This window comes from Canis lupus, chromosome 2 (assembly GCF_003254725.2).
Source record: "Canis lupus dingo isolate Sandy chromosome 2, ASM325472v2, whole genome shotgun sequence".
Taxonomy (NCBI): domain Eukaryota; kingdom Metazoa; phylum Chordata; class Mammalia; order Carnivora; family Canidae; genus Canis; species Canis lupus.
Window position 1 is genome coordinate 77,276,237 of NC_064244.1, and position 19,592 is coordinate 77,295,828.

Sequence of the window (19,592 nt, forward strand, 5' to 3'; positions counted from 1 at the left end):
GGCATAGGAGAAAACCAATCTCTGCTACCAATGGATCCTCCATTAAACCTTGAAAGGTTACCAGTGGAGCATTTGTGGGAGACCATGTCTACAATGCCTGTGTGTCCTGCCACCAGCACCTCTACCCTAGTTAGGCTGGGTCCCACCTTCTGCCTCATTAGGATTCCCATATGCAAACTGAGCCAGACCTGCAGCGTAAGATGTCAACACACATCAATTGCCTTCAAATTGTGCATGTGCTTGGACTCTCAAGTTTAGGAATAGATCCTACAGAAATAATCCTGGACACAAAGTGAGATTTAACCTCAAGGATATCTTTCACTGTACCAGTATATGGACTAGAATAGTTAAAAAAAAAAAAAAAAAGATTGGAAACAATCTTATGTCCATCAATCGGGGATTCATTAAATGAACAGCATAGATGTGTCAAGGGATTTTGGGTTGCCTTGCAAACTGTTACCACAGAAGAATCCTTAATGATGTAGAAATATGTTCAAGTTATATGGGTAAGTGAAAAGACACCCCATAAAGTACTACTTGCATCATTTTTCTAATGGGAAATGTGTGGAAAGATCCATACAACAATAGAACCAGAAGAACATACACCAAAACATCAATAGTGGAAACAACTCAAGTGCCTCTCAATGGATGAATAAAGAAGACGTGATATAGATATCAAAATGGAATATTATTTAGCCATGAAAAGAAGGACATCCTACCATTTGTGACAACATGGATGGCCCTTGAGGACATGATGCTAAATGAGACAAATCAGACCGAAAGACAAATGCTGTTTAATCTCACTTATATGTGAAGTGTTAAAAAAAAAAAAAGCCAAACTTTTGGGATGCATGGCTAGCTTAGTCAGTAAAACATGCACTCTCAATTTTAGGGTTGTGAGTTCAAGCCCACCTTAGGCATGGAGCCCACTTAAAAAAAAAAATGACAAACTCATAAAAATGGACAGTAAAATGATAGTCACCAGGGGACAGGAAGGAGCAGAAATAGGAGAGATGTTTATAGGTACAAACTTGCAAATAGTAGAAAATAAATCCCAAGGATCTAATGCACAGTCTAGTGAATATAGACAACAATATTGCATTATAATCATCCAGCTTGCTAAGAGATTAGATCTTTATTCTAACCACTAAAAAGAAATTATAATTATGCGACGTGATAGAGGTACTAATTATTGCCATACTGGCAGTCACAGTGTAATACATAGATGTATCCACTCAACAGGTTGTACACCTCCTCAAACTCACACAATGTTACATGTCAAATCTATTTAAAATCAAAAGAAGTGAATAGTGTTTACTGAATTCACAAGCGATTTTAAGTTATTTTATTGTCTACGATGTTCAAATCTCCTACACTGAATGTGTTCCTTTTGCAATCCAAAAGTTAAAAATAAAAACAATAAAATTCCCCCAATGCCAGAAACAGGAAATAGAGCAGACACCCGAGCCAGAACTGGGAAGGACAGGGGTGGGCTGGGTTGAGTGGGGGGTACCCTGATATAAGAGGCTGCCTCAATGGAGGGGGACTTCCAGCAGCTGCTTCAACCGTCCTGCCCCCCAGCTGGGACCATGGAACTTCCCCTGCTGTGCACCCTGCTGGTGTTTGCTGGTGAGTGAGGCAGGACCCACAGTGGGGAAGGGGAGGCGGGATGGGATGTAAGTAGGCGCTATAGCTCTTTCCTAGACTGAGCCTCTGCTCTGATCCCCACTGCCCTGGTCCCCCAGTCCTCAACCCTTCTGTCCCTGCAAGGAGCCAGCAGCAGCGGCCGGTCCCCAACATGCTGGCTTCGGCCGGGGAGCTCTGGCTCTGCACGCGGTGCCACATGCCTCTGCTGTGAGGCTGAGCATGGAGGGGCTCAGACACTGCGGTTGGCTGAGCAGATGCCTACGGTATTTTGGACACAAATTACAGAAAGGGATCTCCCCACCTCCTTCTGCTCCCCTCTGTCACTTTGACCAGATAATAACAATCTTTCGTTTACGCACAGCACTCTGTACATTTAAAACACTTCCTTTCATGTTCGTTGTCTCCCTTGAACCTGGGAGGAGGGTCCTGTTGACTGTGGTGGGAGATGGGGCGGTTTCCATTCAATCTTCAGCAGGCCAAATATAAAAAAGTGCTTGTTAGCAAATCAGTGGTTTTGTTTCTCGATCTGTCTCAAAGTATGTAGTGTTAGAAAGGATTTGTACTTTCGAATGTGGTTTTATGTTGTCCTGGGACTACCAAATTTTTTAGAGGAACACATCTCCTGGGCTACTGTGGCAACCATTGGGAAAATTGCAGTCAACTCCTCTCCCAGACACAAAGAAGCAAGACACTGTAGACATAAAATACGCAGATAAACCTGCATTCAAACGCTGGTCCCCTGTCTCCTGGCAGGATGACCTTGGCCAAGTCACCCTACTTCTCTGTGTCCTCATCCGTAAAATGGACACAATAGCACCCTCTTCGTAGGGTTGTTAGGACTTTAATGAGAAAATGTATCCATAATGTTTAGCAAGTGTAAGTAATAGCGAGGAAACAACAGCCTAACACCCAGCACAGGCGTGATGAGGCAGTAGGTGTGCTAATTCTCGGGGTGAGGGAGTCCATCCCCCTCGGTGGCAACGAAGGATGATAGAGCTACCAGGAATTACTGACAAGCTAAGCCAGTTCACCAAAGGTCACATAACCACAGGCCAAGCTCTGCGGTGTTTCAGGGTTCATTTCGCCTCAACTAGAAAATTATTAGGAGGCAACCATCCAAAAGCTTTCTGAACCCAAGTTAAATATATTGTTTGCCTGGCAAGGGCGAGCTGCATCGTTCAGATATGAGCTTATTTGTATAATGCTAAGCTGACGTGGAAAGGGCCAGACTTGGGGCAGCAAGAGGGACGAGGTACACAGAAAAGCAAGAGTCTGAATTCAGGTCCCTGGTTGGCACACAAGGTGGGTATGATCCCTCCCTGCCGTGGGTTGCCTCCGGGTTCCTTATCACGGAATGTGGGATTCCGGGGGTCCTGGGATCAGTCATTAGTACCCTCAAGGCTTAGCAAGGATTCTCTTAAACACCCCTGGCAAACAGGAGTGGCAACATGGATTCTGGCCCATTGAGGGGACACACCGGGTGGGGACAATAGCAGGCCTCCAAGTACGAGACACCACCGGTCCCTTTTAGCTGCAGCCCAAGGCAACATGCTCAGGATCTCACCTGTGGCCCATTGCACAAGCCCCTTCCAAATCCCCTCCTCCCACCTCCACCTCCCCCAATTTGGGGCTCACTCTCATTTTTCTATTCACTTCAATGGCACGAAGAACTTTCATTATAACACCATTTACCTGGGGAGGGGCGGGGAGGGGAGGTGTATAACGAGGTCACTCAAAGGGGCCCACCTGGTCACGTCTCCCTGAAATTCAGGTCCATCTACATTCTCGAATCGTCTCTCGAGGTTGCACACATGTATACTTGGGTCCCCTTATCTTGTCTGGTCCTCCCAGGCCCTCCCCTGAATTCATTGACTTCATACATTTTATTTCTCCTATCTCAGCATTAAGTATTCTTCTCCCCCAATAAAATAATAGCCCCTTATGATCCATTCTAACCAGTAGCAATTATGCTAGAATGAAAAATATCCACGAAAATCATTGATTTCTAAATCACACGGCCTCCCAGGTGAGCCACGTGAGTGCTTTAATCTGCAGCTTTCTCTAAGGGAGGCGAGGGGCAGGTGGGGTCCAGGGGAAAGTCTCCCTGTTACAGAACGGGAACTTGGTGCAGAGGCAGGGAATGGCACCCAACTGCCTTGGGCTTCAATCGTGGCTCCTCCATGTACCGGCCACTGTGACCCGGAGCAAGGTCCTAGGGCTCAATCTGCTCATCTATAAAATGGGCATTAAATGTAGTTCTTGTTGTATCAATGTGAGTTTCTTAGTTCTCATAAGTGTCCCGTAATTATTGAAGCTGATCATAACATCAGAGGAAAGTAGGTGAGCGGTGTACAAGAACTCTCCGTAACTCCTTGCAGCTTTTCTGTATATATAGAATGTACCAAAACAAAAAGAGTAGTTATTGGGGGGAAAAGAGTATCTCATGGGTTGAATGGAAGTGTAGTTGAATTGAAGAATTGAAGAGTAGTTGAATTGAAGAGTAGTTATTGTGGGGGGGGAAAGAGTATCTCATGGGTTGAATGGAGTCAATGAATTACTACACTGGAAAGACCCATGATAAGCATTCACTATCACTATATATTTTTTAAAGATTTAATTAATTTATTTGAGAGAGAAAGAGAGCAAGCGAGCGAGGGCACAAGCAGGGGGAAGGGCAGAAGGAGAGAGAGAAGGAGAAGCAGACTCTCCTGATGTAGGACTCGATCCCAGGACTCTGGGATCATGACCTGAGCTGAAGGCAGACACTTAACCCACTGAGCCACCCAGGTGCCCCATCATATATTTTTATTAGCCATGATGGTTGTTGTCACTTTATTTCCCAAGGTCATTCTGATGTGGTCCACCAGGGCACAAGTGCCAGGCCTGTGGGCCACTGGCCACCACTGATGTTCAGCTCATGTCCTCTCCTTGTTGTTGGACTCCTTGGCAGGTGTGATTCCAACCCAGGGTGGGATCATGAACCTGAACAAGATGATCAAACAAGTGACCAGGAAGACACCCATCTTCTCCTACTGGTTCTACGGCTGCCACTGTGGACCTGGAGGCAGAGGCCAACCCAAAGATGCCACGGACTGGTAAGGCCTTCCCTGGCAGGGCCACGGGTGCCAGTCCTGCCCTGCCCGCCCCCTGCCCCAGGACTCTTCCCTTTCCTGCTCCCCCATGTATTTGTTCCACGAATTCGTTTTGTCCCATGTGCTAGGAACTCTGCTGAGGCCCAGTCCCATTCCAGGTCTCCTCGCCCTTGCCTTCTGGCTGGTTCTGCAGAGTCTCTGAAGGCCCCTTTGCACTTCCAACCCCTGATTTAGTTAGAGTACCCCACACACACACACTCCCTGCTCCCACTGCACGCTGTTTTTTTCAAATTCCTACCTCTTTTTGCCACTGGCTCATTCAATCTTCGCAGCAGCCCCCCCCCAACCCCGTACCCCAGGGAATCAGCCAGGGGGGCTGATGAGAGCCATCCAGACCCAGGGTCACTTCCCTCATCCGCCACTTATAGCCTGTGTGCTCTTGGGCGTGTGGCCTGACCTCCTTGAGTCTGTTTCTTCATCGGTGAAATGGGGGATACACCAGTGCCTCCGTCACAGGGTCGTAGTGAAGATCAAGGGAATATTCACAGACAAAACACATGCCTGGTTCACAGGGCTTCCACCCTCAGTAGGTGTCAGCTGGTGTGACCGCAAAGAAGGCTACAACCCTGCCGGCCTTGACTTCCAAGGTGGGCACTCCATCTCTACCTTGGGCAGCTGTGCTCCCTGCCTGTCCCACCGCCTGTCCTGTCCCTCCAGGTGCTGCCAAACCCATGACTGCTGCTATGAGCACCTGAAACTGCACCGATGCCGTATCCACACAAACCATTATGACTACACCTTTTCACACGGGGACATCCAGTGCTGTGAGTGCCCGGGCCTCGGGGTTGGAGTTAGAGGCTGAGGAAGGGAGCTCTGGCACTCACTGCCTTTGTGGGCTGTGTGACAGTGCACGAGCCGCCCAACCCCTCTGTCTTTCCCATGTGTCCAGTGACTGTAGCTGGGATATAGAGGAATGGAGCTGGGAGTACAGAGAGGTCCAACAGGGGTGTTGAGCCCTTTAGGATTTAGAAGGCAGGCAGGCCTCAGCTTGGATCCCAGAGCCACCATCAACCAGCTTGGTGACCTTGAACACAGTGCTTAGCCCCTCTGAACATCGGCGGTCTCATCCGGAAACTCAGGATGATCACAGTTATTCTACTCCCTAACATTAATTCCAGAACTAAAATGAGAGCAGTTAGAATGATCCTCGCACATGCCCGCCGCCAGGCGCATGCTCGATGAACCACCTGGGGCACGACTTCCCCGTCACAATGTCTTAAGCGTTCCTGGGCCTCAGAACAGCCCAGCCAGGAGCGGCACCATCTCTATGACCTCCATGGTATAGACAAGGACAGCAAGGCCAGAGTGAAGAGGTGCTTGCCCAGGGTCAGCCAGCTGCAAGTGACAAGAACCTGGGTCAGAGCTCAGGTCCCCAGCCCCCTCCCACCCCTGCCCTCCGTCCACCCCTGCCTGGAGACAGGAGGCAGCTCCCAGGGCTGGGAATGAAGGGCTCATCCCATCAGTCCCTGTTCATCGAAGGCTTAATAGTAATAGCAACAGGTGCACCTGGGGGCTCAGCCGGTGAAGCATCTGCCTTCAGCTCAGGTCATGATCTTGAGGTCCTGGGATCGAGCCCCGCATCGGGCTCCCTGCTCAGTGGGGAGTCTGCTTCCCCTGCTCTCCCGCTGCCTCTGCCCCTTACCCCCATTCACGCACTCTCTGTCTCTCCCAAATAAATAAATAAATAAAATCTTAAAAAATAATAATGGTGACAATAATAGCCAGCATTTGTTGAGCACCTACTGTAGGCTGAGTGCTTTGCTTCTTCAGTACCCTCAACAACCCCAAGGCAGCACTCACCCTCACCCCAAGTACAGATCACAAAACCCACGCACCGAGGTCCCTTCGGCCTCAGTCTCCGCACATGCTGTTCCATCTGCCTGGAACACCACCCACCGCGGCTTTCCACAGGGGGAGCAGACCCCTCCCACCTCAGCTCAGATGGCTCTCGATGCCAAGTCCAGTCCCCCTCTTTCATCGTCTTGCAGCCCCTGTATCATCCCTTACTTCCGTGGGGAGCAGGCCGCGATCTTCACTTCTGTGGCTCTCGAACATCTGCCGCCCCCACGGGGTGCAAACCTCCCATGTCCCCTCGAGCCCGCCCTGTCCCTCCAGGGCTTGCTGCAGGGCAGGGGCTCAATTGTTTATTAAGTGGATGAATAAAGAAAGGAGCCATGGCACATGGGGGAGGTCGAGGTCCGGCCCGAGGTCCTGCAGCTCAGGTGGAAGCAGCTGAGAAGGGCACTCGAAAGTTCGGCAAGGACTGTGCTGCCTTCAGGAACTCCCTCCGGGGACCCCAGAGCCACCCGGGCTCTGCCCCAGGAAGGGACAGACGGTGAGCTCCCTTCTCCTCCACCCCGCAGCTGACAAGGGGACCTGGTGTGAGCAGCAGCTGTGCGCCTGTGACAAGGAGATGGTCCTCTGCCTGCAGCGGAACCTGGACTCCTACCAGAGGCACCTGCGATACTACTGGCGGCCCCACTGCCGCGGCCAGACCCCGATGTGCTAGGAGGAGCCCCCCGGCGGTCCCAGCTCCCTGCCCTGTTCCTCAGCATCTCCAGCTGAGGGTCCTGTGGGACTGCCGACACCCCTACCCAGGGTCCGACCCCCGGAACCAGCTGGGGGTGTCTCCACCTAACCCCACCCGCCTTCTTGCTCTTGGACCTTCTAAATCTCTCCGCCCCGAGGCAGCAGCTATCTCTTCCGAGGATGCATCAAGATCTGAGGAAAAGCCAAGGCCAGGAAGCCCCGTGGGGACAGTATTTGGGCCGAAGCAGCAGGGGTCAGGGGTGGGGATTGGGGGGGCCGTGGTGTGGCAGGTCCTCCCTGCCGCTGCCACCTGCCAGGCCACCTGCTGAGTCTCGCCCCCTCCGATCACGCTGTCCAAGCTGCAGCAGGGGTGGCCTTTCTGAAGGACCACGTGGCTACTTCTTAAGACCCCGTAAGCCCTCCGCCGCCCCAGGGTAGGACCTCTCACGGTGTTTGGGACCCACAGTGTCCTGCACTATGTCACTCTCCCAAACTAGACTGGCAGGTCCTTGCAGGCAGGGCCCATGACCACCGTGGAATCAGGTGCATCCTTGCACCCGAAGCAGTATCTGGGACCAAGAGGGACTCTACAAATCCCTCTCAGGCTAAGGGCCAGATGAAGCTGCCTCGTCCTCTTGCTCTAGGCCCAGGTCCTCACGCACATGCGGTGTGTCCTTTCCTGCTTCCAGGAGTTTTCTCAGGCTGGGACCTCTGCAGAGTGCTCCGCTTACTGTCCCCAGGTGGCTGAGCCCCACCAAGGGCCCAAGGGCTACTTGGAACAGAGGTCTCCTCTGGCTGATTCCTCCTGGCTCTTGCTCCCTCCTCCAAACCTGCAGAGCAGTTTATGAGTCTGGAATGTACCAGGTTTTATCTTGAGTGGTATATAGTATCTGAACTTTCCCAGTGTCCTCCAACTAGACTGGAGCTGCTGGAGGACGGAGGCTACGTCTCTCATCTTTGTTTCCTCTGCTCCCGGAAATAATAGGTGCTCAATTAATATTTATGGACCAATGAGCCCATAATGGATGGATGGATGGAGGTTGTGGGAGATGTTGCTGGGTCCCTACCCAGATCCCCTCCCGGCCCAGTCCCCCAATCTCCAGCTAAGCCAGATGTTTGGCTGCTGTGTGCCCACATCTATCTCCTTCTCCTTGTCTGCTGGGAGCTACCACGCCTCCCACCCTGTCCACCTCTAACCCGTATCTAGGGAGTGCAATACCAGAAGGGAGTAATTGCCCAGCCCCTGCCTCCATGCAGGACCCCCTGGACAGCACATTGCATGTCCCAGAGCTCCTCCTGGGACCAGGCTGAGGCCAGATGTCTGGAACACCTCTTTGCTTAGCTTCATACCCTAGTCTGGCCTGTTTCACTTGTTGCCTTACAGGTTTCTCCTGTGAGCACGCCCTCAGTAAATTACCCATTTGCACAAGAATCCTGTCTCAGGCTCAGCTTCTGGAAAAACTGACTTGGGATGGATGGGTGGTTGGATGGATAGATGGATAGGTGGACGGATGGGTGGCTTCTTCACACAAGGATCCATGATCTATCATTTGTATGTGATTAGCTGTGTCTCCAGCAACAGGGCTGGAGGACCTAGAGCCACTCACACCCTCCAGCCTGTGACATGTGTAAGTGAAACAGTTGACCAAGCGCTTATCCTACTTCTACATAAAGCTCAGTGGCTCATGTGAGGCAGGGTAGAAGAATTAAGAACCATGGGCACTGGGTTCAAATTCCAGCCATACCACGGACTAGCCATGTAACCTCACCTCAGGAATCTTGGGTTTCCTCCAGTGTATAGATGAAAGTTAGAAGAAAATAAGAGGAGGTCAGTGCAGTGCCTGACACGTGATAATGCCTCTTTATTTATTTTTTTTAAAGATTTATTTATTTGCTTTAGAGAGAGAGCAGGGGAGAGGGGCAACAGGAGAGGGAGAGAGAGTCTGGAGTAGACTCCATACGGTGCACAGAGCCCGATGCAGGACTCGACCTCATGACCCTGAGATCATGACCTGGGCTGAAACCAAGAGTCAATCACATAGCTGACTGCACCCCCCAGGCACCTGGTAATGCCTCTTTACATGTTACCTATAGCATTTTTGTTCTTGTTGTTATATCATGACCGCATTTGAAATCAAGATAAATCAAGGGAAAATAGTTAATCAGTGTCCCCCTCCTTTCCACCCAATTCCTCTGTCCTTTCCACAGGACCGTGCAAGCTGGGTCAGTTAGATCCTGAGGCACGGTGATCATTGACTCAAGAGCTGACCACCCCTACTCCTCCGTTGGAGCTTCTGTGGCCAGGCTCTGTGATGGTGACAACATCATCATCTGTTGACAGATATGAGCATTATTATCCCGATTTTACAACCTCAGGCTCAGATTGGGGACTTCAATGTCCAAGGTCCCACAACCAGCAAAAGGGAGAACCAGGATCCCACCCTGACTTTCCTCACTCTGCTCCCTGGCACCCCGTCCCATTTGTATCGATCAGGACACTTCCTATGACTTGATGGACTCCAACAATGAGGGCATTTATGACCTCACATGACGAGAAATCCAGGGGAAAGGTGGCTCTCCAGTGGCCTGGAGATGTCCTCAGCACCAGGTGTTCTCTCCTGCTCTTGGCCACCCTTGCTGTGCTGCTCTGCCCCCTGGGTGGCTCCTCCCAGCTTCCCGATTGCAGCTGTGGGCCAGACTTCAAACCTGGACGTGACTACATCCACCAGAAAACATACCATTCCTTTCATGTCTGTTTTCAATGAGCCCTACTGCCACCACCTAGCACATCTCCCCCAAGGACGGGCCATCCTCAACCGTAGTGCTTCAAGGTGACGGGATCACTCTGGTTGGTTTCAATTCCTCAGGTTTTCCTTACCCTGGAGAGGAGAGAGTTAATGTCCCTGAGTGGTGGGTAGTGGCTGCAACCAGAGCTGTGGGGGTTGTTGATGGCCTTGGGTGAGCAAGTCCAAGGCTGGATCAGGAGGAGGACAGTGCCTAAAGCACTCCTCTCTCTGAGCTAAGCACCTAGAGCAGGGCCTGCTGGTCATAGAGTAGGTGATCAATAGTTATTTGTTATGAATGAATGAATGATGAATGAATGAATCCCAGGTTGGTCAAGTCATGGGACTCTGGACCAAGAGGACCAAGAGGTGGGATTGGCAGATGGGATCTCAGGGCAGCCAGGACTGAGTCCCCAGAGTGAGGCAAGACCCTCTCCCCCTCCCCACCATCCTGTGAGTGCTCATTCTGGGCCTTTTTCCAATTCCTGGGATTGGGTAAGAGGCACCAAGGAGGGAGAGACTCACCGGCAGCTTCTGTTCTCCACGCCCATCTCTCAAGTAGCCTGGAGGATGTAGGAGGCAGACAGAGGACACAGTCACCGTGCTTCCCATTCCTCCAGGGGTCAGACTCACAAAGGGACAACCACGGGGGGGGGCGGGTGGAGCCAACACTGAGCACCTGTGGTGCCCCCTCGCCCACTCCCCTCACCTCTCTGGGGCTTGGTATTGTCACCTGCCTCTTCCAGCTGCAGAAACTGAAACTCGGGGTGAGTCACTTGCTAAGTGGCAGGGCTGGGAATCGAACCCAGTTCTCTCTGCTCCAGGGCCGTGTCTCACCCTACCTCCCACACTCTTTCCTGGGACAGCTGGTGAGTCAGCCCTGGGTGCCCCTCTAGTGGGTGAGATCCTCCCCCAGGGATGAGGAGGTGAGGCAGGGGCAGGTGGCCAGGCAGGAAGCAGCTCGGACAGAAGGGTGGTGGGTAATAATTGCACCCACCGTTAACAGTAGCGTCCTCACATTGGGAGCCCTTCATCCCACAGCTGGCTGAATCCAGTCCCTAGGCCACCTGGACCCCATGGGCCACCTCCAGGGGGCGGGGAGGGGCCAACCTGGGGGGGGGGGCACGATGGGTAGCTGCCTTCTCCATGACTCTGCCTGCTTTTCCAGCAGAGCCTCTCCCAAATGTCCATGCTCCTTTCACGCTTCTCCCCATCGCTGCGCTGTGCGGTGGGGCGGTGGGTCCTGTCCTCCCCTCTGCACCCCGCCCCCGTCCGTGTCAGTGCCCACTGGGGGTATTCATTTGGGGTGCACAACGCCCCTGCTCTTCCCGAGGTCAGCCCGGAGCCGACCTCACTGGAACAGCCTGGATGTGAGGGCCTGGCTGGCTCTAGAGTGGGGGGGATCCTCTTTATCTTTTTTTCACTTAAAGAAGAGATTTTAGAGTAGCTGGTGAAAACTCAAAGCAAGTCACAAAAGGCAAGGCGGCGGAGTTTCCTTCCTTTCTGTCTCTGCTTTAGGTTCCTGGCCAAGCCTCGCTGGCTTTGGGGCCTCTCCTGGATGGACTGCCCTGGGCTCCTTGCCAGACTGGCCCCTTGGGTCATCCAGGGCTCAGGAGACAGTCACCCCCTGAGAGAAGGTCCCTGCCTCCCAGCAGAAAGCAACCACCTCTCACCCTGTCTCCCTGCCTTATTTCAATTCTCTGCTTACCTTTTCTGTGGGTTTTCTTAATCACTGACTCATTCAGCCGTTTGTATATCTTAGATTGGGAAGCGCACCTGCTTTATCACCTCCCAGCCCCTCCCTCCGAACTATCAGAAACCACCGCCTCCCTCTGCCAAGACCACTCCCCTACTGGCAGGAGACCCTGCAGGCAAAGGTCATTCTCACGGTGGGCTGCCTCTTCTGGAAGGATCCAGCCCCAAGATGAGGCTGCCACAGGGCCCGGCTCTGTTGATGCCTGCAGGTAAGTGCCCCTCCTCCGTCCCCCAAACCCCAAGTCCGGGAACCACAGAGCAGAAGGAAGAGGAAATAATTCAGCCAGGTGGCCTCTGGTTTCTTAAGAGGGAGATGGGAAAAGATACTATTTTTCAGGGTTTCCCTGTGCTAGGAACCTTAAACACCTGATCTCATTTCCACCTCATTACACGGGCCCCCACCGGCTGGGCACTTTACCCTTCTTTTCTGGGGGAGGATCCAGGCTCTGATAAGTAAAATATTTTGCCCCAGGTAACTCACTCAGCAAGAAAATACCAAGATTTGTTCCTCTTGTGCCAGCACAGCTCATAGAGCTGAAAGATTGGAGACCCACCTTCTAGATCAGACTCCATGCGAGCCCCGTTCTATCAGGCCCACTGCTTCATCTTCCAGGTAGGAGGGGAGAGGATTAGGCTTCCCAAACCCCAGCCTTTCGCACATCACCTTCCAGATGTTTGGTTTAAGATTTCAATTTTCTTCTTCTTCTTCACTTTTCTTAACCTAAATAAATATTTTTTTTAAGCAGGAAATTAATTCCACTCTGGTAGAGTGAAAAACCAGTGTCACTTGTCATCAACGGAAAATGACCATAAAAATAAATGCAATGAAAATAAAACTCTTATTGGAGAGGGAAGTGCACGATCAGTAGTTGGGTCAGCTAGCAAGCACGGGAGGGGTGCCGAGGACCCCCAGGCTCCACGCAGAGACCGCCTTCGCCTCAATATATTCTGAAGGACTGGAAGGAACTAGATAGGGAGCAAGTCATGAGCTCTGTGAGCAGCACTGTTTGTCTTCTCTGGAGAGTCCCAAACCAGGCTGGAGGTGTGTGGGGGGCACCAGCTGGGTGATGCCGTGGAAGGTTCTGGAGACGAGGGAGGAGGAGCACAGGGCCTGCTCTTGGGGAGCACAAGCACAGCAGGGAAGAAGGTCACGGAGTGCTGGACTGGGGGCTAGGAGACCCCCAGCCAAGCCAGCTTCTGTTACTCTCTTGCTCCAAGGCCTCAAAAGGGATCAGAATTTGCCAGCCCCGAATATGCCACTTTGTATACAAATTATTTGGGGCTGGTGGCAATTGAGTATCTACAGATGCGGGAGGAGGTCTTTGCCCATCCCTTATCTGCCTAAAAACAAGACACAAACTTCTCTTTGAGAAAAGTGCCCCCAACCCTTGTACTTGGAGAGAAGAGCAGCTCTTCTCATCAGCGCCAGGGAGTCAACACTCCAGAAGCAGACTTTTCTAAAATAGCGTGTCCTCCATTAGATCCCCCATGTAGCTCTTAGTCATTTCCCCACAGGTTATAGTCCTTGAGGTCCAAGCCGCCTCTCCTTTGCTAAAAAGGAATCCTCTGGGGATCCCTGGGTGGCTCAGCGGTTTAGCGCCTGCCTTCGGCCCAGGGCGTGATCCTGGGGTCCCGGGATCGGGTCCCACATCAGGCTCCCTGCATGGAGCCTGCTTCTCCCTCTGCCTGTGTCTCTGCCTCTCTCTCTCTCTGTGTCTCTCATGAATAAATAAATAAAATCTTAAAAAAAAAAAAAAAAAAACGGAATCCTGAGTCTCACCACTTCTTTGAGTTTCACTTCTTTTCGGTGAACTCCTGTGCATGTCAATATTAATAAATACCACATGGCTTTTCTCCTGCTAATCCATCCTTTGTTAGTTTAATTTGCAGCCCCCAAGGGAAAACACCTAAGAGAGTAGAAGGAAAGTTTTCTTCACCAACACTGACCTGCAGTTTCCCATTGGTACCAACATGGTCAGGGTGGAAAGTTCCTATTAAATGGAACAGTAAATAAAATAAGATGTACAACACTATGTCCATATTGAGTTTATGGGGGAAAATGTACTACACGAAAACTTGGCTGGAAAAATGGTCTAACATAGTGGGCAAGAGTGTGGCTCAGCAGTTGAGCATCTGCCTTCAGCTCAGCATGATCCCCGGGTTCAGGGATTGAGTCCTGCATCAGGCTCTTGCAGGGAGCCTGCTTCTCCCTCTGCCTGTGTCTCTGCCTCTCTCTGTGTGTCTCTCATGAATAAATAAATAAATAAAATCTTAAAAAAAAAAAAAAAAGGTTTGGGCCCAGGGTCCTGCACAGAGGATCTGCCAGCTGTTGGGGTCTCCTGACTCCTGGATGTAGGATCTTAGGCATAAGCCACTGAACCTCTTTGAGCCTCAGTTTCTTTACCTGTAAGATGGGAATTACCATACTGTCTTCACAAGGTGTTGTGAGGGGTAAATGACAGACCCCCGGAAGGCACCTTGCACCCCGTCCGGCAGGTAGAGATCTGCGTGCAGAACACACAGCAGTTGCCGTCCTGCTCAGGGTTGAAGGAACATCAGCAGCTGTGGTCATGGCCGTGGTGGCAGCATCTCCATCTTTTTCTATTGATGTTTCCTTCCTTCTCCCCAGGGCTCATGCTCAGCCGGGCCTGCTTGTCGGAGCTCTATGGCATTAGCAAGCAGGCCATGGAGAGGTGACCCCTCCTTAGCCACCTGTCACTGTGGCTCGGGGGCCCAGGGCAGCCCATGGATGCCAGCCACTGGTAATTCTCCCCTCCTGGGGCAGCACGCATCTGGCCAAGGTCTGCCCTGAAACCTTGTCTGGGCGTCATCCTGAGAGGGTGCAGCCGTATAGAGTCAGCACATCTGTCCGGGGTGAAGAGGGCGGGCTCCGGGGTTCATTCCCAACTGTACTGCTTACCGCTGTGGTTCCTGGGGCAAGCTCCTTGACCTCTCTGTGCCTTGGTATCTTCACACACAGGACAGGGTGTTCGTAATACTTCCGTGGGTTAATATGAGGATTCAGTGGAACCGTGGGGAAGCACACTTAGGATACTTTCCACACTGGGATCTGCTCCATCGTGTCAGGCACCAGGCAAGGCAGTGGGGCTCATAGAGGAGTGCCAGTCCCAGCCCCCAAGAGGTCCTCATTCCCATGAAGGGGAGATTCCCCCAGACTTTAGGATCTGAGAGGCCGGTTCAAGCCCTGGCACCACTAACGTGGGCAGGACCCCAAGCAGGACATTTTTTCTCTGTCTCTCTCAGTTTCCCATTCTGCAAAATGAGATGTTTTGAGGCTGTATTGGGTCATGGATTTGACGAAACTCAGAAAAGCATAAAATATTAAAAAGGTCCAGAGCATTCTACATAGAAAGAAAGTCTGCAAGCTGAAGCATGTTAGAACTTTGATTGGATGCTCAATGTGATAGCAAATCTGTCCCAAGATAAAGAGATCCTTAGAGAAGATAATAAGAGGTTCAAGGTTTACAACCAACAAGTTTATTTGAAACCTGAGTAATCTCAGCGCCCGGCAGCTGGCTCACTTTGATTTATAGGAAACCAATTGTGCAACATTCCAGATTTATTAAATCAGCTGTTTAGAACTGATGACTCAAAGAGTTTTTAGACATGGCAACCAAACAATTTTCAGATTCTCTGCTTCAGGGGCTCTCAGACTTGATGAATGAGTTGTTTACCAATTCCCACAATCTATCATTTTGGTCTTGATGGATCAATGAGTTTGAGGAGTGACTTTTCTGTCTAAAAGACCCATCTCGGGCAGCCCCGGTGGCTCAGCGGTTTAGCACCACCTTCGGCCCAGGGCCTATCCTGGGACCCAGGATCAAGTCCCACATCGGGCTCCCTGTATGGAGCCTGCTTTCTCCCTCTGCCTGTGTCCCTGCCTCTGTGTGTGTGTGTGTGTGTGTGTGTGTGTGTCTCATGAATAAATAAATACAATCTTAAAAAAAAAAAAGACCCATCTCCCTTTTCCCCCCTGCTCCTTGCTGGGTGCAGAGGAATGACCACAAGGACCAGGAGTCTTCCAGGAAACGGTTAAGTCAAAGGGAAAACCAGATCTGGGCAGTAGTTAAAGGGTTAAAAGCAGATCCCAACCAGGAATGATTGCAATGAGAGACAAGAGACAACTGAGCTCAGTTCAGAATACAGCGTGGACACATGTAGATCTACGGCTGTAGATCTACGGAGCAGGTGGGGATGGGAAATCACTAAGAGGATACATCAGGGGTAAGGGAGGGGGATCGTGGCTAAGCCAACCCAACAGGATTCTTGCCAGAGGCAGGCCTGGGTGATCAAACACCACCTGGAGGATGACAAGGGGTGAGGAATTTGATTAGATATCAGGGTTATCAGATATGGAGGGTGAGGGTTTTGGCTAAACCTACTTGACAGGATTCTTGCTCTTAAGGATGAGGCTGCATCAAAAAAGATCTTAGAGGAACCTCACTCATTTTGGTTGGGGAGAGTTTTCATCAGCCCCTCTTCCTGTCCAAGGAAAGAAGAGACATTCTTTCCTCTGAACAGCAAGAGTCCATTTGTCCATTTATCCTTTGGTCGCCTTTTGTTCATGAAGGATCAGCTAACCCACCGCTTGGGACTTGGTCATAGTGGCTATTTGCTAGCTGCCAATGCGAGCGGTGGGGCACTGAATGGGGGAATTTCTATGAAAATAATAGGAAGGCAATGATTAGTTGTTGGGAACCCAGTTTCTGAGGGCGGAAGTCGGGAAATTTCTAGATGTTGAGCTGGAGGCATCTACACGATGGAGTGAGGAAAGCAGTGGTGACCCAACAAACTTGCTGGCTTGCAGTTCGACGTCCTTGGTGACGGCATCGGTGTCCCAGTAAACTTTCTGAGCGGCTCACACAACAGCAGACGCCATCAGAAGGTGACTTCTCTGAAGCTTATTTCAAGTCAGCCAGCTTCTGTTTACGGGGCATCGGGAAAAGGGTAGTATTAGTTCTCAGTGATGTGGAGTCAGGGAGGTGGGAGATTAGAAACTTTCATCTGGAGAATTATAGTCAGATACTGGAGAACCCCAATGGTGGGCTCTAGTTTTCCATTAAAACACAAAATTTCTCTCTACAGTCACCCCTCTTTCTGACCAAAGATAATCAAAGTACGGCTGTTCTTATTTACAAAATAATTATTCCAGTCTCATTTGATTTGGTACGATTATTTACATGAGGGCCGCAAAAATGAAGATTGACCCCATAGGCCTTTTTGAGTTTGCTTTCCTAGAACCTTTTCACTGGGAATTTCAGATTAGACACTTAAGAAGCCACTTAAATAATTCTGTATTTGCTAGGAGGGCACACCTCTGGGTACATCTATAGATTGGGGGACTTCCTCTCCTCTCAAGGTCCCCAAGATATCCTACGTTCCCTGGGTCTGCCAGGAAGTGACCTTCCTTGCTCACCTGCAAGCCAGGTACCAAACCATTTTTATCAAGAGGGCTTTGTGAGCTTTGGCTCCAGAAAGTCAACCTCACGTCCCTAAAACTGTCTGGTCCTAGCTGATCCTATGCACATCATTCTCAGATATTCCCATCAGAGCCTTGATTATATAACCAATGTTTCCACCGATGATCTGTTGCAAGGAGAACCGATTCTTAGTGAACTCGGGCAAATAGTTATATTGCCATGGAAATAAGAATACTCAACACGAGTTCCTGAACGTTGGAGGGAGCAGGTAAGGAGAACACATAAATATTTCATTTCTGTTTACAAAAGTGGAGCCTACTAAATTGTTATGAGCACAGACAACCTACAAGACAGGAAAAAGCAGTTCATTACATCTGGAAAATGCCACGTTAAAGACCCAGCAATGTTCTCATGATCCTCGCTGAAGTGACTTAGCAAGATTCTTGCCCTTGGGGACGAGACTCAGGGACAGGGCTCAGTCAAACAAAGGCGTAGAGGAGCCTGGGGAAAGTTTGGATAAGCAGAGCCTTTGCAGTAACAAAGTTACCGGGGTGTTCTTGGCTTAAACAACAGAAATGTGTTAAAATTAACACGTTTTAAGAAAATATTCTATCATGAAAATTATTCTAAAGATTTATTTATTTGAGAGAGAAAGAGAGCGTGGGGAGGAGCAGAGGGAGAGGAGAAAGAATCTGGAGCAGACTCCCCGCTGAGCACAGCCCCCCCTCCCCCCCCATCTCAGGAATCTGAGACCATGATCTAAGCAGAAATCAAAAGTCAGATCCTTAACAGACTGAGTGAGCCACCCAGGTGCCCCCCAAAATGAAAAATGTTTCAAATAAATTGTTTCATTCCAAGGGAAAGTTATAAAATGGACATGGGTTAGGTGGACCAGGATGGTAATATATAATTCATTCCATATTTATTAGGAGGGCACACCTCCTACGCCTTTACCCCTGGGGGCACCGCCCTGAATTTAGAAATGTATAAAATTAGAGCCAGGACCATGGGTCTACGGAGTCTCTGTGAATGTCAACGGGCTATCCCCACGGACATAGGCAAGATATAAATAAGCTTTGATCATCTTTTGTGACCCACGCAGCCTCCCAGTGTCCCCACACCTGACTGCTTTGCTCATCCCGGGAGCTTGTTTACAAATACAGATTTCTGGTCCTCAACCAGAAGCTGTGATCTAGCCTGAAGATGTGTATTTGCAACAGGAAGTTCTGAAGCAGCCCTTCTACCTGCCAGGCTAGAGGGCAGTCCTGGGATGCACCTGGCACCCTGGGGCAGAGCTTTCCCAGCTCCACCAGGACTAAATGTTTAACCCTTTCTATTCCAGCAGAGAACATGCACGATACCAGGAGATTGAGGTGGAGTCACAAGGTCCCCCTGTATCAGTGGTGAGGCCTGGTGACCTGCCCAAGGCCTGAGCACGCACGAACTGGGGCCTTCGCGCACAGTGCTCTTTGCTGGCTTTGGTGGAGACGGAGTACAGCTGTCGGTGCCAGACCCAGAGATCTGCGGTCTAACCCACCACCTTCCTGCTTAGACAGTAGCCTCTTGATTCAACTCGAAACCCCTTCATCGGCCATCTCGGACATCTCATTCTTACCATGGTGGGGAGCCCCTGTCTCCTTCCCTGCTCTGAGCTGCTTGAGGGAAAGATTTGTATTGTGTTGTTGCTGCTATTCTGTGTCCTCAGGCCTCACCCTGATGGGCAGGGAAGGCCCTGATGGGAGCACTTGAGTGGACGCATGACATGTACTCCATGGGAGGCCCGGAGAGGAACAATGGCCCCTGGTGGGGACGCTGGGACAGATATCACTCGGAGGGAGCACACAGCTGGCCTGGGCAGATAGGAGGGATTTAGCTGGTGGCGTGGGTCAACAGGTGGCACAGGGTACCTCACAAATAAAGGCTGGAGGTGCCAAAATGTGCAGCCTCTGACCGGATGCACGGCCCGCTGCCCCAGGCCCAGCTTGGGGCTCCCCACCAGTGCTACCTCACCTATGGGTGCTTCTACTCCCATCTGAGAGCTCGCCAATGCTCCTCATGGGATCACCACAACCAAAGCGTCACCACAGCCACATCCAACACGGTAAGTGCTTCAAGGGCCAACCTGGTGCCACCTTCCACCCTGGACACCAACCTCGGCCCCTAGGCCTTGTGTTTAGAGCCACCCATTAGAGTCTTGGGCTTGGGTTTGATGGTCCTCTCCCACAATGGGTGCCATTATTGAGTGCCTACTGTTGTCAGGTGCTGCAACAGGTAATTTATGTGCA

The 19,592-nt window shown here is 50.9% G+C and overlaps 1 protein-coding gene and 2 long non-coding RNA genes across 4 annotated transcripts; 2 read left to right on the plus strand and 1 right to left on the minus strand.

Moving 5' to 3' along the window:
• Positions 1-1,514: 1,514 nt before the first annotated feature.
• LOC112660279 (group IID secretory phospholipase A2) lies at positions 1,515-8,760 on the plus strand. The gene is made up of 4 exons (XM_025447811.3): positions 1,515-1,629; positions 4,598-4,742; positions 5,457-5,563; positions 7,163-8,760. Exons 1-4 carry the CDS (start codon positions 1,536-1,538, stop codon positions 7,306-7,308), a joined length of 492 nt encoding a protein of 163 aa, XP_025303596.2. The 5' UTR covers positions 1,515-1,535; the 3' UTR covers positions 7,309-8,760.
• Positions 8,761-9,175: 415 nt separating this feature from the next.
• On the minus strand, positions 9,176-13,078 carry LOC112660525 (uncharacterized). 2 transcript variants are annotated; one of them, XR_003137007.3, is made up of 3 exons: positions 12,421-13,078; positions 10,637-10,674; positions 9,176-10,207 (listed from the first exon to the last, which is right to left on the minus strand). It is a non-coding gene; the product is annotated as an uncharacterized LOC112660525 (long non-coding RNA). The 2 variants fall into 2 exon arrangements; XR_004813983.2 differs by having other exon boundaries at positions 11,820-13,078.
• Positions 11,285-13,885, plus strand: LOC125754459 (uncharacterized). Its single transcript, XR_007408768.1, has 2 exons — positions 11,285-12,075; positions 12,339-13,885. It is a non-coding gene; the product is annotated as an uncharacterized LOC125754459 (long non-coding RNA).
• Positions 13,886-19,592: the final 5,707 nt, after the last annotated feature.

Coding starts and splice junctions, on each gene's coding strand:
- LOC112660279 (XM_025447811.3), top strand. CDS start 1,536: ATGGAGGGGGACTTCCAGCAGCTGCTTCAACCGTCCTGCCCCCCAGCT. Junction 4,743..5,456: donor CCCAAAGATGCCACGGACTG/GTAAGGCCTTCC, acceptor CTGTCCCTCCAG/GTGCTGCCAAACCCATGACT. Junction 5,564..7,162: donor ACACGGGGACATCCAGTGCT/GTGAGTGCCCGG, acceptor TCCACCCCGCAG/CTGACAAGGGGACCTGGTGT.